Consider the following 17,397-nt stretch of genomic DNA (forward strand, 5'->3'; position numbering starts at 1 on the left):
AACTATAAAAGAGAGACACCCCCGTGGGTCTAAGGTATGCAGTTTTATACTCAAGCTTGTGAGTTTAGCACTTGATTATCTTTGAGAGATATACTGACTTGATCGTTGGAGTGCCCCCGGGTGGAAGAGCCACCGCCGGAGCCTTTTTCTTTCTGTTACAGGTTTGCTGAAGCCATCTATTCTGCCGGTGCTCTCCAGCTGATTACTAGGCGGGCAGTGTGGTCAGAAAATTACCCACACAGTATCATATTTGTTTTTGGGACAATAACTGAGCATGTGTAACTGAATTTATAACAGAGCATGTGCAAACCAGAGTGAGATACTTCAAATCACTCTAAAACATTGAATTGAGACATTAGCCAGCTACAACAATTTGGGAAGATAATGACAACAAGAACACAATGGAGATATATTACCTCGTCAAATCACTGCATTCCAGCCATAACCTGCAACACCATTAACTATTTGTTAGTAAAAATTGAAACAGGACATGGTGTGGTGTTACTATGCACTAAAAGTTACCTGGTCTCTTTTTAATTTTTAATTTTTTTTATCCATTCTAAAAATTATCAGGCCTAACCAAGTCAAAATCACAAAATACCCTGTGAAAATAACAAGTAAATCACGTACACTACAAGAAAAGTGGGTTTATGAGACGGAACTATTTGGAGTTGCTCATCACCATTTCAATGTTTTCTGTGTTGAGTAATCCAGAAAGGCAAAGCTTCTAGTATCCAATTGAGTTACATAAAAAGTCAATTCCAAGCAGTTTCAACATAGAAAGAACCTAATTTTTTCAAATTAAATAACAATTTATTTGTTGGGTTAAAGAAGGCATCCATGCACACAAGCCTTTTGCTGGAAAGTGAGATTTTATTACCAAAAGATACCCTGTTAACGGGTTAGAGAATATGAAGGTTACCGATCTTATTGACTAGGATTCTAGTTCATGGATGCAGAGACTATTAGTGAGATCTTTTAAAAGTTTGAGGCTGACGGTGTATGTAATATGCCCTTAGGTTCACCTAGCCAACAAGGTAAATTAATTTGGCACCTCACAAAGATTGGACAATTCACTGTTTGTTCTACTTATTATGTAGGCTTGAATACTGAAAATTCAGACCCATCAACTTCACACTCAGAATGCATGAAAACATTTTGGAAGGCAATATGGAGTCTTCATTGTCCCTAACAAAGTCAGTATTTTTGCTTAAAATGCCTGTGCTGGTATTCTACCAGTTCAGGAACTCACTGCTGGAAAAATGACTTTTAGCGGCGTTTTAAAAACGCCGCTATATGTATGAAAAACGCCGCTAATTACTTTAGTGACGCTTATCACCAAACGTCGAGGACGCGGCCGTCGCTATAAGTTTATGACGCTTTAAAAACGTCGTAAAATTAGTATAGGCGGCGTTTTTAAAAACGCCGCTAAATGCGATAAATAATGATAAAATGACGTCATCCAATATTTAGCGACGTTTTTAAAACGCCGTGATAGATTTTTTTATTTTAAAAAAATGTCCGTTGGCACTGTAGTGGCGTTTTGAAAAAACGCCGTTATAGCTCTTTTTTTAAAAAAAAAAATTGTTCTGAATCTGTTATATTTAACTAAAAAACATACCTGTAATAAAACTGAAAAATAACAATAATATGAATAAAATTTTACAGCTACTTCAATATATTGACTAAATAAACATTACATGATTGTGTCTGAACCAAAATCAAACAACAAACACAATCAAAAAATAAAAAGAAAAAATAGGTTAAGTCATTTGCTTGCACATGCAGATGCAATGGAATAGTCAAGCATATTACACATCATTACATTGCAGAATAGGGATTCGTATTCAATTAATCATAATAGGTTCATGTACAACAAAAGACAATTTTGAGCAGGATACATTCCCAAATCCCAGTCAACACAAAGGAATGCTGAGAGCCCGGTGAACAGTGGCGCTGACACCTTCTCCAACTTCTTCATATAATTTGTAATTTTCTGCATATACAATTAGTATGGCTTTTTAAACATTAATTCAATGTTGTCTTTTAGATCTAGATTTCCGAAATGGATTTGTGAGTTTTAGTTGTGACCAACTAAAAATTAATGTAAAATTTTATCATACACCAACCTTCTACACTGAAGTTGAGCTGACTTCCAAGGCGGAGGACTGGATTCTGAGGGTATAAATGAGAACCAACTGCATTCTGAAGAAATTCACAATTTAACAGTGATTTTAAATTGCAAAGAGGACTACATAAAAAATACCAGAAAAGGCTTGCACTGAAAGCAGAATAAAAAAAATAATAAATTGAGGACTTATTTAAACATAATCTAGAATTATTATAAACTCATTGGAACAGAGAGAAAATCATAAATAAGCTCACATGCAGTCCAAACTAAAATTATCCATGTAAAAGTAAAACAATCTCAGACACAGAGAACTGAGTGATTCAAAAATAAATTTCTTATAAGGTTTTAATTTATAATTGCAACAAATAACTATCAACCATTAGATCTGGCTTCAGCATTCACTTAAAGAATTCCAAACCTCTATCGTTTGCTGCTTGTGTCATCTAGCACAAACAGAAGCCTCTCCTTACACATTCAACTGTATTGTCCTCAACAATATCCTAGTTCTAGACATCTAGTGTTTGGTGCTAATCTTGCACCACTATGCAGGTGTCTGCAAACAATCAAAAAAGTCAAACGCATGTATGGGTGCATACATGTGTGCACATGTGTATGGTGAGCGAAGAAAAATGCTACAAAGAGAATAGGGTTTTTAAGCAAAAATGACTGGACTAGTGTTTTGAATAATTTCTAGAATTACTGCAGTTTATAGAGGCAAGCTATTTTCAGGACATAATCATGCAAAAGTAAACAGTTTCCTGCAGTTTTCTTGTACAATTTCAACACTCTAATATCCTATGAAAGAAAGGAATATCTGCTTTTAAAGGCACATATTTCCAAGATTTGAAGAGGATCAGTCGTTACCATAATGTAGTCCGACTTCTGCAGATTACTGTTGAATGATACTCACACAAGAGCTCTACCATGTCGCACTGCCTTCAATCAGGAATAAGAATGCAGGAGTAAGAGTTACGGTATGGCCAGGCAAAAGATGGTTAGAAACATAGCTAAGACCATGTAGGTGCAATATATTTGTGCAGAAGATGGGAGTTTCCACATGAAAATGCTCTGACCAAACAGAAACATAAAAACAATAGACATCAACAAACCTTAAGGACCCTTGTAAATGCATGCTGCCTAGATACCAAGCCTTAAAATCATGAATACCTCTTCAACCAATTTACAAACATCAGGAGAGAGAGAGAGAGAGAGAGAGCTATTGGATTCTCATAACATTTAATTACGTAGTCTCCATAAGTCTTAGAACACATTTTGCACTGAAAGAACAAGATAAATTAATAAATTACACATTTAAAAGCAACTTACAAAATCTTATAACAATGGAAATGAACCATAGATTTGATATAAATCCTGACAGTAAAACAACAGAACACAGGGATGGCACAATACGAAAGCTTCTTTGTTCTAACAAAAGTTTAACATGCAAGTGAGCAAACCTTCATTCCTAAAATCCACAAGAAGGTTGTGTGCATTGTGACTTTGCTTTAGCAGTAGCAAAGGCTGTCCAGGATGCATTAGTGTAATCCCATACCTGATCAAAGTTAATGTCGAGTTTCAGTAAGTGACAAATGGTGGGCCAAAATAGACTATGCAACTTGCAAACAAACTGAATGGTGTAACAACTTGCAAAGGCATCAACCATTACTAATGCTATCTACTCTAGGGTATGGAGGATGTAGCATCAACGCTTTATCATGTCTGTACATATACTAGCAAGTACAAGCAGATGGAAGTGTAGTTGAACTTTATTGTTTTGAATTGAAATGCTAGCTAACAGTTTGCTAACCAGCACTAACATCTCACTAGATTTTTTCTATTACTGCTCAACTATCTACTAGAGTCATATTTTGACATACTAGTGAAGGAACAAGAAGGAAAACTACTAGACATTTCAGTTATACAAATATAACCTAAACTGAAATGGCAATCAATGAATGATACAAAAGTAATCGATGTGGTGGTACAAAAACTAAGCACAATGTCACCCCACTTGAGAAAAGAAAAAAAAATTACATGTTTTTTAAAGGATAAACACTATTATCATGTAATGCTATAGATGAACCAGACAATTATGATGTCTGGAAAACAAGCTATGAGACGTACTTGTGTTTATCTTGTCCTGTTCTTGAAGGCTCTCCTCCATACCCTTGACTCTCAGCACCTTCACTCAATTTCTTGATGACAGTTCCAAGTGTCATTAGGCTTTTATTAATGTGAGAACCTTCTTTCAAACGAACACCTTCAGCACCCATCTTCGCAGCACGCTCTGAACCAGCAAGGTCCACCAAGTTCTAAAAATAGACCCCCCAAAAAAAATGAGATGGATGGAGAAAATAAGCAAAATATTGTATATCACAGCAACAAATATCTAACAATTATTAGCAATCCAAAAATAAATATTATAGGAAGTATAGAAAATTTTGATGAAGCATACCAAAACAGATACACGAATAGCATCACAAGAACTGCCACTATCTTCATCTTCACTTCTCTCCTTACTCTCAATAATCTATGCAAATGGAAAATAAGCGTACAAGATTGCACAATTATAAAAATTAGGATATCAGAAAGATTAGTAACTTTACCATACGAAAAATTGTATGTGATCTGCTACTGTACAAATTCATATTCGTCTCCCCAATATGTCGATGAGCTGTAAATCAAAATCCAAAAGATAGAAAAAGAAAGTGTTAAATTGTATAATTTGCTTATGAATTTAAGAATTAAATGTCAAATTGCAAGTGACTTTCAAGGTTGAAGGTGACCTTATTTAAAAGACTGAAACAACCTTATATAAGAACAAGGGATAGAAGTGTGCCATAGGCACTCTTTGCGTGTGTGTGTGTGTGTGTGTGTGGGGGGGGGGGGGGGTGGGGGGGGTGTTTGTGTCAGGACAGGTGGAAATGCCCTTGAAGACTACTTTAAAAAGAAGAAATTTAAGGGATAGAAATGTTCAAAAAAACCCACATTTACCGAACTCCATAAGTTCAAGGATTTGCTCAGGAGAGGCAACGATTTCTTCTTTTAACCTAGCAACAAATATTCCCCGCTTCATGCATGAAGGAAATCAGAATAAATGGACAGTCAGTCATTATTTATCAGAACGATATCAATATCAGTTATGTAGGTCCTAGAGGGAAGTAATAAGTACCTCAAGACTTTCATGAATCTGCAGTTTTCAGTGCTCAGGAGCTAGCAAATCATTTATTTCCTCATTATATATCTCCATATAGGACATTCTTAAAAGAAACTCTCGATCCATATCCTAAAGCATTAAGATTATAGAAGAGAAACCAAATCAACAACTTTAAGAGAAAAGTGGTGCTTTGAAAGAAGACACGATATCAGAACCAGAACAGAACATGGTAAAAGTTAACAGTGGTTACAGTACAAATGATTACAATATGCTGATCAAACAAAGAGTACCAAGTTCACTGGTGTCCTCAATCAATACCAAATTAACTAAGAAAGTCCAGTTCAAGAAGAATAACCCGTCATCCCTGAAGCAGTGTACGGTAAAGCAACACCGTGCTGAACAGGCCAACAGCTACCCATTTTAGGTTTAAAATAATAAGTGGTAATGTGGTATCCAAAGAGTTACTAGAGACACATTAGGATGAAAAAGAGACATGTAGATGCCTAGCCAAGTGAAAGCCCAAGAAACAATTGACTTCTCTGGAGACAAACTAAATTTTTTAACTGATGCACCACATAATGCCATGGGCTGTACTGAAGACTTCTTATCTATTTCACTCTATTAGATATTTGAGATCTATTCTCATTTGAAAGATTTCCCCAATTGACCAAACAATAGTATCTCGTGTAACACCTAGTAATGCACAAAGACAAAGGACATGTAGAAATGACATGATGAGAAAAATGAAAAGAAAAGTTATTAAATATGAAAAGCTTGAACAATAACAGCTACCTCTTGTATACTATCGAACAAATCACGTACGGCATGAGGTATGACTCCAGGTTCAGAAGTTGAGCCTCGCATTGTATGTGTTTTTCCACTGTTAGTTTGTCCATAAGCAAAAACAGTTTAACTAATTCATCTTACATAAGCTATTTAAACAAAACATGACATGTTTTCATGAAAATAACATTAAAATATGTAACTAATTCATCTTTAAATGGGTTATTCGTGTCAACTTTGTGTTATGTGAGTTCGACACTGACTTGACTAGTTTATTTTCCATGTTATTGTGTCATGTCATAATCGGATTCATGTCAACAAATGATCAATCCTAATAACATGCTAACTTTGTGTACAATTACTGTTGTATTAATGTGTCGTGTTGGAAATTGCCACTAATTACTTCCCTCGTTGTTAATAATTTAGTGTATATAAATCTTACAAATACAATATAGATGTCCCTTTGAAGAAACCACTATACTTCTGGTTTTCTAAACATTGGCTGGGGGCTGTTGCTTTACTATTTACAGTCTCAGTATCAAAACAGGAGCATTACATGGAGGAAACAAAAAGCTTATCAGGGGCCACCGCCCCCCGTATCCCCCCTTTTGTCTGCCACTGAAGATAGAATACAGATGCATACGCATGGACAAATACATATACAGGGATTCCCCCATGAACCTATCCTCAACGATATAATTGAACTAAAAGCAAGTATAATTGAACTAAACTTCAACAGACTAATAATTGTCTCAGCACCATTTGTAAGTGGATCGCAATTCAATACATTATATCAACGAATTGAAGTGTTAACTGGACATGACAGCTTTTGACTCAGACTTTGAAATTTGACAAGCATGGCAAGCATAGCAGGAACTTGAAATCCAATAGTTGGTTTCAAGAAATGTGGAATGTTGTAAGAATAAGAAGTATTAAATCAGGTGTGTTGGTTGATTTTAGATCACATATAGTTCACTAAGGTAGAATACAGATATATAAGCATGGACATATGCATCTACAGGGATTCCCCCAAAAAACACATCCTCAACACTATAATTGAACTCAAAGCAAAGATACACAGTGAATAAATTTCTCTGGAGATGCATACGAACACTTAACAGGGGATATGAAGAGGAGGACGAGGAGGTGGAAGTGGTGAGTATTTTTCATGAACAAATGAAGCAAGAACATGTTAATTTGGAAGTGACTCAATAAGAATTATGGCCATAGCTTAAACAAAATGGTGACATGGTTCAAGCAACCCAGCAGGCCCAAAAAGTCAGGGTAAAGCTTTGTGGAGTTGTGTGCTTGTCATTAAAAACCAATCAGACACCACCAGCCAGAAATCTTAGCCACAGTTCAGATATCATCCCAGGTAAGATAGTGGTGGTAAAGTCACCAAGTTAAACTGGAATAACAACCTAAACAGAGAAATGAGAACAGCGTGACAGATATTCAATTGCTCTGCACTCCTAGCTTCTTCTTTTTCCTGTTGTGCAACTTAAATATGTTATCAAGCAATTATATGATGAAACATGAAGGAAGATAAGTGTGAAATAAAAAAATTTCAAATAAAGGAAGATATCATAAAAAGGGAAGGAGAATAGTGAAAAGGAAAAATGAAATAAAGAGCAGAATGAAAAGGAAGTTGAAATAAAAAGTAGAAATATATTGAAGGATGCCGAAATTCAATGAAGAGAATAGAAGGACAAGCAAGGGTGCAAAATGACTCAAGGATGGTATTATTCTTTTTGGCTAAGACATGTTCCTCTCAATTACTCATTCTATGAGAGCCTTAGTGGCATAGAGGCTGAGCAGGAGCGGGGTCAAGGAAGGACAACATCTAGAGCTAGAAGAGTTTATGTTTGGGAGTATCAAGGAAAATTTTATGTATTATTTCATATAGTAAATATTATTATTTTTTGCTTAGTTGGAATTTAAAAGAGAAATTGTCTATTGTACATAACCACAGTACCACATAAAACAATTAAACAAAATTATAGTAAATTTTTATTACAAAAGTAACAATTCATCACCACATCGCACAACTTCGGCATATAGCTTAGCTCATTCATCTTTAGCACTCAAGTGCTCGATTAGTGAGCTATTACACACTCTTTCAAGGGTGGTTGCTTCTAGGCAAAACTCCTTGCTATCTCAGCACCCCTACCTCCTTTATCACTAAACAGTCATTTAAGGGCCTTAGCTAGTGATTTGGGTTATTTCCCTCACAACGATGAAGCTTATCTCCCATCGTCTTACTGGTTGACCTTGACCCTTGTTATTTTGAGATCATGTCTAATATTCAGAGTTTGCCTTGAAACAATACTTCACCCTCCAGATGTTCAGTCAACTACTGCACCTCAATGCATTTTGGGGAGATCTAGCTAACTCTGGTTTGAGTGGCATTTCATCCTTAACCACAACTCATCTATTGATTCTTCAACATCAGTTGGTTTGGACCTCCACTTAGTTTCACCCAAACTTCATCATCGTCATGGATAGATCACCCAGGCTCGGGTCCATAAGCAGTTACAACATAGTTGTTCTCACTACGACTCCTATCGGTTTGCTTAACCAAGTCACTTAACATATATCTGATTTTTTATTCATCAATCTTCACAGAACCCAAATTGAAACAATAAAAATATCCATATTTTAATTCCTGAGAGAAAAGTCAGAAACTAAGATAAACATTTATTCTCTGCATATTATATTTTTACTTTGTAACTTTTCGTTTGTTTCTTTGGGATACAAATGTTTGAGAGCAGTTTCATCAAAGTTGGAATTGTGATCCTATCTTAATAGAAACATGGGTATAACTCAATTCTTGCTTTGAACTGCAGAATTGCGATTCTAGGGCTGAAAGGTCGCCATCAATGGGTGGTCCCAGCAACTAACATGAGGCCATAAAACTCTGTAGTGCATGCAGTAACATCTTTCATCAACCTCTCCAATCTCTGTCCTTCCCTCTAATATGTAAAACAATAAATCATAAGAACTCAGATCACAACTAATGCCTATCCTGTTAATGGATCAGTTTCTTAGCAGTAAATCAATTCTACAACTAAAACAATGAGATTTCATATATATTCAAAAATTACCACAACAAAGGTATTAAAATTGGAGTACATTCCAGGCATCATTACTGTAATTTGTGCATTTTATTTCTCTTAAACATCTTCTTGAGCATTAATTGACCTTGAAGAGAAAAATAAATTTTATGACTTTGAAAACCCGTTCTCTCTTAGGTAGCAACTGAAATGGTGATGCTGTAAAATATGCTCCAAGATTTAGGGAAGGCAGTGCGTACCATCGAATGAAGTTCTCAGCGGAAAACGGACGTTGTCGGAGGATCCTCTTTTTAGGAGGTCGTTCGTTTGAACACGAGGAGGAGGAGGAGGACCAGATTGGGCATATTTTAATGTTTGAACCAATAAATTAAAGTTTCACCTACATTTTTTCCTTCACCATAACAAAAGTTATTCATCAATGGAAGAAGAATCGAAGAAGAATCACTGAACTGAAGAAGAATCGAGAGAGATTTGAGTGAGAGAAAGAGAGAGCAACTAACCTCTGATCGAAGAAGACCAAGAGTTCCAAATCCACGGAGATGAATCACGGATCTATGCTCAAAATCGAACTTCGAAATCGCAATCCCGAGATGAATCACCAGAATTGAAGAAGAAGAATCACTGAACTGAACTGAAGAATCGAGAGATATTTGTGTGTGTGTGTGTGAGAGAGAGAGAGAGAAAGAGAGAGAGAGAGAGAGAGAGAGAGAGAGAGAGCGAGGAGTGAGTGAGAGATTTGAATGAGTGAGAAGGAGACGGCAGTGTAGGGTTTTCAAAATAAAAGTTTAGAGAGATAGAAGAGGGTGTGAAGAGAGACAGGGAAGAGTGTGTAAAGAGAGACAGGGTTTTGGAGGCGTTTTTTTAAAGGTCTTCTATTTTTAAAACAGTACCGTTTTGCCTAACAACAAAGGCGACGTTTAAAAAACGCCGTTAATTATAAAAAAAGGTGACGTTTAATTAAACGTCGTTAATTAAACGCCGTTAAATCCTTACTTTCCTGTAGTGACTTCCGGAACACAAGAAAGTGGTGGATGATGCTATATGTTCTTCTTGTGGTTTCTGGTGTGAGACAGTGGTACAGTGTCTTAGGGACTGTCCACTTGCTATAAGTACATTTGATTTGGAAATGGTGTGGCTTACATTACTGGACCAAATTTGATAATAAAGGTGATTTATGTTCAAGCAATGGAAGTATAGGAAGCTGAATGCAATCAGAGCTTTGATTGCTCAGAGTAATGCAGGTTTTGGCGGGAGCCAGAAATTGCTAATGATAGTGTTGAATTTGCTTCTAATTTTTTTTAGAGAAAACTAGATCAGCACAGAGAGAACTGCAATCACAACGGCCCCACCAGTGAATGATAGGTAGAAAACTCCTACTACGGGTGTTTATAAGGTACATTTTGGTGGTGCTCTTTTCAAAGATGGTATGTAAGGGCTATTGTGAGAGACTCCATGGGTAGTGTGATGGCTTCGTGCTGAGAATATAGAACATGTCAGATGTGGATCATATATACGCTCTTAGTGCACTGAAGTCCATGCTCATGTTCTTATGAATCTATTCATTTAGGTAGGGTTTCGTAGGGTAATTATTCAGCAATCTTGGAGTATAGACACGTGGTACTCTATAGTATTGTGATTGGTGGAGAAGATGGGTAGGTGGGGTATTGTGTTAGGTGATTGAGGGACATTATAGGGCATAATGAATAATGATTGGGTGATAATACGGACACGTGATATTCCGAGAATACTGAATAATTTTTCCGTTTGGTAACGTTTATGTTTTTGGTTTATGTTTACAAAAATTTTATAAATTAGTTTTTGTATATTTTTAGAAGAACATAAACAATAAATGCGTTTGGTTTGAACAGAATATTTGAAAATTTTTATAAACATAAACTAAAAAATATGTTTGTTCAAGCTTAAAATATTTATATTTATTTTTTATTATTTATGACAATGAGAACATACACATTATAATTGGAAAAAAAAAATTAATTGAAAAAAATAAATTAAAAAAAAATTGTTAGTCAAATTTTTAAATTTCTGTTTGAAAACTAATGTAAACTCATTTTTTGGGTTTAGGTTTTTTCCTCAAATTTATAAACTGAGACAACTATTTATAAACGAAAAAAAATTATCAAACATGTTTTTATGATAATTTTTTAATTTTTTGTAAATATAAACTGAAAACTGAAAACGAAATGGTTACCAAACAGGCCCTTAATGTATCATCTCCTTTCTCCCAATCTAAATAAATAAACGAATAAAATGATCTTTTTTTAGCAAGTGAGATTTTATTACCAAAAAGGAAATATATACAAAACTCAATACGTACGCTAAAAGGCGTAGGAATGTCATAAGGTAAGACCCAAAAAGCCTGGACACTAAAACAAAAACTTAATAAGAAAATATATACTATTATCTACTACAATTACAAAGTGTAAAGAATTGCCATGTTTTTTACTTTTTGTGTATTCCAAAAATACCCTTTGTAACTTATTAAATTAAATGTCAACAAAACCACAAGCAACGTAGACATTTTTCCAAAGTTAAACACCTTCAAACATCAAATACTTTAAAATAACCAAACACCTTAAAACATCACAATCTACTATCAAATTCATTGAATGTTTTGTACTCATGACTCATATCCAATTATACTATCACTTTGTCAATATATTTTTTTCCCCCTTAAAACAACACAATCTACTATCAAATTCTTTGAATGTTTTGGACTCATGACTCATATCCAATTATATTATCACTTGGTCAATATTTTTTCCCCCCCTTAAAACATCACAATCTATTATCAAATTCCTTGAATGTTTTGAACTCATAACTCCTATCCAATTATACTATCACTTTGACATTATATATATGTTTTTTTCTTTTAGTCTATCTAGAGGCTCATGGGCTTTGGTTGTTAAGCCGTACTATATTTTTTATTTTATAAGGTATATATGCATCACTTTTGTTTCATGTTTGTCTGATGATGTTGATCCTAGGTTTTAAATCTACTAGCAACTCTGCAAAATATTTGGTGTTTCAAATTTTGTGTGTTCTTATACATTTAAATATACTATTTTGTGTGAATTTTTAGATAATTTCTTTTAAATATCTAGCATGGTTGAAGTACCTCACATCACTAATTTAGATGGAGTCTCACAAAAACAATCCAAGAAAAGTTGATAATATTGATGTAATGGCATTGCCAGGGATCATCTTAGCCAATATCTGCAAACTTTTTTGCATTCAATCGTTGTTGCCACTAATAACTTAGTTTTGTGCAAACTTTCGTGCATTCTGTTAGCTGTATATTATTATAGATGTATCTTATCTATTTGTATTGTATCTCTCTCTATCTCTATCTCCTTCTATACTTATCTCTATCTTTTCTGTACCTATCTAGGTTTCCTTTCTGCCTATATATACAGGCTTCTCCTATTGTATTATTCATTCAATTCAATATAGAGTTTCTCTTTTCTCTTCTTTCTCTATTTTCATAACATGGTATCAGAGCCTAGGTTCTCTCCTAGCCTTATTTTTTTTCTGGTTCTGCCATTGATTGGTTTCTACTGGCTTCTGCGTATCTAGTTCATCTCTGTTTCAACATTTGAACTACACCAAACTCTTCGTCTCTTCAAGACGAAGCAAACGCCACCAGAATCACCACCATCGGACATCACACGCGCTGTCACACGCCATCCAAAGACCAGCGCGTCGGCTTCCTTCGGTTCCACTCTCGACACGCTCCCATACATGTAATTTCAGCCGACTTCCCTCGGCTTCTGCCCTTTGGCTTCCGCATCAGCCTCGGCTCGCCCATTAGCTTCTGCCTTAGCCGCTCTGTCCTCGACTTCCGTCTCAGCTGCTTCGTCCTCGGCTTCCGCCTCAGCCGATTTCCCTTTGGCTTCCACCTCAGCCGATTTCTCCCCGACTTCCGCCCGGCTTCTTTCAGCCGCGTGCCTTGTTTGGTTTAGCCGTTGACGTCAGCTTCTCTCAGCCCCTAGTTGGTTGTTGACATCATCACAGCACAGTGCTGACGTCAGCCCTACTTGTTCATAAGGTTTTTTGGGCTTCTGAATCTGTTGGAGACCTCCGTTTTGACAATTATGGATCATACTGACACATCCAATCTGTTTCTGTTATACTTGATGGATCTAATTATGTTAGTTAGGCCCAAGCTCTCTCTAGCTTCATTAAAGGGAAACGCCTTTGGCAGATTATTACTGGTACTCTTTCCAAACCCAACCAGAAGAAGGATGAGACGGACTCTGCACTCGATGACCATCTTGACGAATGGGAAAGTAAGAATTATCAAATTATCACATGGTTCTGGGCTACCTCAGTTCCTTCCGTCAACCTTCAATTTGGACGCTTTCAGGACGATGACTCCCTTGCCTCTCCTGCCAAAGCAATTTGGAATTTTTTGAAGGAACATTATCAGACCACTGGCCATGCTCATTAATATCAACTATTGCAGACTTTTCATCACATGTGCTAGGCACTCGGTCAGTCTCTCAATGACTTCCTATCCCAAATGTCGTTCGTTTGGGACCAGCTCGCTCTTTCTGAACCTCCATGGACTCATTCTGATGATGCACAGCTATTTATTAATTATCGGAATCATCAGCGACTATTATAGTTTCTTACGGCTCTTCATAGCACTTTTGAGCCTGTGCGTGCTTCTTTGCTTCATCGTTTGCCCTTACCCACTTTAGAGCAAGCCATTACTGAGCTCCTATCAGAGGAGACTCGTTTTGGGAGTCTTAGATCTCACGACATGGATTCTGTTCTTGCTACGCCATCTTTTCAGAGTTCCTCATCTTCACAGCCACTCATATGCAGTTATTGTCACAACCGAGGCCTGCCAGCCAATCATTCTCTTGTTCAATGCCAGGTTCACGAATGCTTGTCTTGTCACAAGACTGCTCCGGGCCATCTCCAAAGCAATTGTCCTCGAGCTCCCTCCACTACTTCATCTAAGAAAAGGGCTTCTCGTTCTAGGTCTCAGTCTAAATTTGACCACGGTTCTCACTCTGCTGCTGTTGCCTCTGAGGGTTCTTCTGCTCCTTCCTTCTCTATGGATGATGTTGAGTCTATCATCCACCAGGTGCTCAACAAATCGGGTACTTCTCCTTCTACTGCTCTTTCAGTAACCTCAGGTAACTCTTCATGGTATTTTGATTCCGCATGCTGTAATCATATGACTTCTGACTCCACTATATTTTCTTCTTTGTCATCATCCTCTTCTGCTTCCACTATATACACTGCTGATGGTTCTCATATGCCTGTTAGTCATATTGGCCAAATCTATACTTCCACTGTGTCTCTTTTTGATGCTTACCATATTCCTTCTCTTAAAATGAACCTTATCTCTATTGGTCAGCTATGTGAACTTGGTCTAACTATTACCTTTTATGCTAATGGTTGTTTGGTGCAAAACCCTTAGACGACACAGATCCTTGAGATAGGCCGTAAGCATGGACGTCTGTTCGAGTTTATCCATCTTTGCAGTCCGCACAAATCATCTACTGTTGCTGCTGTATCTACTATGTCTTCTTTTCATCTTTTGCATTGTCGCTTAGGACATGTCTCTTTTAGTCGTTTGAAAAATTTAGTTTCTAGTGGTCAGTTAGGTCGTGTTCGTCTTGATGATGTCGATTGTTTATCTTGTCAAATTGCTAAACAACACGCATTACCTTTTAATAAAAGTAATTCTATTTCTACTGCTCCTTTTGATCTTGTGCATTCAAATATTTGGGGACCTTCCCCCACACCTACCATGGGGGGTCTAGATATTTTGTGATTTTTGTTGATGATTTTTCTCGCTATACTTGGCTTTTTCTTCTCAAAAATCACTCTGAACTTAAACAGATTTACTATGATTTCTCTACCATGGTTTGCACTTAGTTTTCTCGTACTATTAAACTTTTTCGTTCTGATAATGCTAAGGAATACTTGGATTCTAATTTTCTTTCTTTTCTTCGGGCTCATGGTACTCTTTCTCATCGATCTTGTGCATGCACTTCCTAACAAAATGGACGAGTCGAAAGAAAGCACCGTCATATTCTAGACACTACTCGGGCTCTTCTCCTTTCTTCTTCTTGCCCTGAAAATTTTTGAGGGGAAGCTGCCCTCACTGCCATCCACACCATCAATTGTGTCCCTACCCCTGTAATAGCTAACACAACTCCTTACGAGCGCTTGTATGGTTCTCCTCCTGATTATACCACTCTTAAAGTTTTTGGTTCTGCTTGTTTTGTTCTACTTTAGCCTCATGAACACACTAAATTAGAACCTCGTTCTCGTCTTTGTTGTTTTCTGGGGTATGGTATAGAACATAAAGGGTATCATTGTTGGGATCCTATCTCCAAGCGTCTTCGTATTTCTCGTCATGTGGTCTTCTGGGAACATAGAATATTCTCCACTCTTTCCAAGTTTCACCTACCATAGTCCATCCACTCACCGGTCTTTCCTGATATTTCTATAGATCTGTTTTCTGATGACTTTGATGCAGATTCTGGCCCCATGCTTCCACAGCCGCCTACGCTTATCGTCCATCCTGAGGATCCTGTGTCAACTGATCGCCCTACGCCTTCTCCAGCTCCAGTGGAGGTTCTTCCGGAACCTATTTCCATTGAGGTTCCTCCTCTACCTGAGCATCATTCTACACGGGTAACGCAACCTTCTATTTTTCTCCGTGATTATATTGTTGGTTCCACTACCTTTTGCTCTCATGAACCTACTTCTTATCAAGAAGCTTCTTCTAACCCTCTTTGGCAACAAGCTATGACTGATGAACTGCAGGCTTTCGATCAAACTCATACCTGGAATGTGATTGATCTTCCTCCTATTAAGCGTACTGTTAGTTGCAAATGGGTTTACAAGATTAAAACTCATTCTGATGGTTTCATTGAGCGTTACAAAGCTCGCCTTGTTGCTCGACGATTTAGTCAAGAATATGGGATTGACTATGAGGAAACATTTTCTCTTGTTGCCCGTCTTACTTCAGTTGGCACCTTACTTGCCGTTGCTACTGCTTGCCACTGGCACCTTTCTCAGATAGATGTCAAGAATGTATTTCTCAATGGTGATCTCACTGAGGAAGTTTATATGCAACCCCTTCCTGGTTCTTCTGTTCACTCAAACAAGGTTTGTAAACTCCGCCGTGCTTTATATGGTTTGAAACAAGCTCCACATGCTTGGTTTGCCTAGTTCAGCTCTACCATTTGTGACTTTGGGTTTTCTTCTAGTGCCCATGATTCTGCCTTGTTTATTTGTAAGACGGAGCGCGGTACTATTCTCCTTCTCCTTTATGTGGATGATATGATTATCACTGGAGATGACATAGTGGGTATTTCTAGTCTCAAACAGTTTCTCCATCTCCAGTTTGAGATGAAAGATTTGGGTGCACTTAGCTACTTCCTTGGCTTGGAAATTTCTCAAGATTCCTCTCGGTATTTTCTTACCCAGGCCAAGTGTACTTCTGATCTTTTGGCTCATGCTAGCCTTACCGATTGCAAGACTGTCACTACTCCAGTTGATCCTCAGACTCGTCTTACACCTCTTCACGGCCCCCTATTGTTAGATGCAACTTTATATCGTCAACTAGTTGGTAGTCTTGTCTATCTCACAGTTACTCGTCCAGATATTGCTTATGCTGTTCACATTGTCAGTCAATTTATGACTACTCCTCGCTCTTCACACTATGCTGCTCTAGTTCGCATTTTGCGCTATTTCAAAGGAACTTTGTTTCATGGTCTTCACTATTCCCCTCACTCTTTTCTACAGCTGCATGCCTTTTTTGATGCCGATTGGGCAGGGGATCCTACCGATCGTCGTTCCACTACTGGGTTCTGCTTCTTCTTGGGCAACTCTCTCATTTCCTAGCGTAGCAAGAAGCAAACCCTTGTTGCTCGTTCTAGTACCGAGGCTGAGTATCGTGCTCTTGCAGACACTACTCAGGAGCTTGTGTGGCTTCGTTGGCTTCTTTCTGACATGGGTGTTTCTCATTCAGCTGCCACTAACCTTTATTGTGACAGTCAAAGTACTATTCAGATTGCCCATAACGATGTCTTCCATGATCACACCAAGCATATTGAGATCGATTGCTACTTCATACGACAGCATGTTATTAGTGGCCATGTTTGTCTTCTCTTTGTTACCTCTGCTGATCAGACCACCGACCTCTTCACCAAAGCTCATCTTTCAGGCTGCTTCTCTGATCTCCTCTCCAAGCTCAAATTGAT

General features: G+C 37.3%; 1 protein-coding gene and 1 pseudogene across 16 annotated transcripts; one reads left to right on the forward strand and one right to left on the reverse strand.

The window, feature by feature from the left end:
• LOC114312911 (pyruvate dehydrogenase E1 component subunit alpha, mitochondrial-like) overlaps window positions 1–17,397 on the forward strand; it is a 126,830-nt pseudogene that overhangs the window by 40,371 nt on the left and 69,062 nt on the right.
• Window positions 1,652–9,905, reverse strand: LOC145801208 (kinesin-like protein KIN-7O). Of its 16 annotated transcripts, XM_082891822.1 has the most exons (14): window positions 9,646–9,902; window positions 9,385–9,536; window positions 7,493–7,560; window positions 6,081–6,168; window positions 5,304–5,417; window positions 5,120–5,201; window positions 4,738–4,805; window positions 4,587–4,661; window positions 4,256–4,443; window positions 3,589–3,683; window positions 3,241–3,408; window positions 2,996–3,067; window positions 2,130–2,205; window positions 1,652–1,996 (listed from the first exon to the last, which is right to left on the reverse strand). In XM_082891822.1, exons 6-11 carry the CDS (start codon window positions 5,133–5,135, stop codon window positions 3,392–3,394), a joined length of 459 nt encoding a protein of 152 aa, XP_082747948.1. In that variant the 5' UTR covers window positions 5,136–5,201; window positions 5,304–5,417; window positions 6,081–6,168; window positions 7,493–7,560; window positions 9,385–9,536; window positions 9,646–9,902; the 3' UTR covers window positions 1,652–1,996; window positions 2,130–2,205; window positions 2,996–3,067; window positions 3,241–3,391. The 16 variants fall into 16 exon arrangements, with proteins under 16 accessions (XP_082747948.1, XP_082747947.1, XP_082747941.1 ...); XM_082891821.1 differs by lacking the exon at window positions 7,493–7,560 and having other exon boundaries at window positions 9,646–9,903; XM_082891815.1 differs by lacking the exon at window positions 7,493–7,560 and having other exon boundaries at window positions 5,120–5,208; window positions 5,303–5,417.

This window comes from Camellia sinensis, chromosome 10, assembly GCF_055761805.1.
Source record: "Camellia sinensis isolate YWXY chromosome 10, ASM5576180v1, whole genome shotgun sequence".
NCBI lineage: Eukaryota > Viridiplantae > Streptophyta > Magnoliopsida > Ericales > Theaceae > Camellia > Camellia sinensis.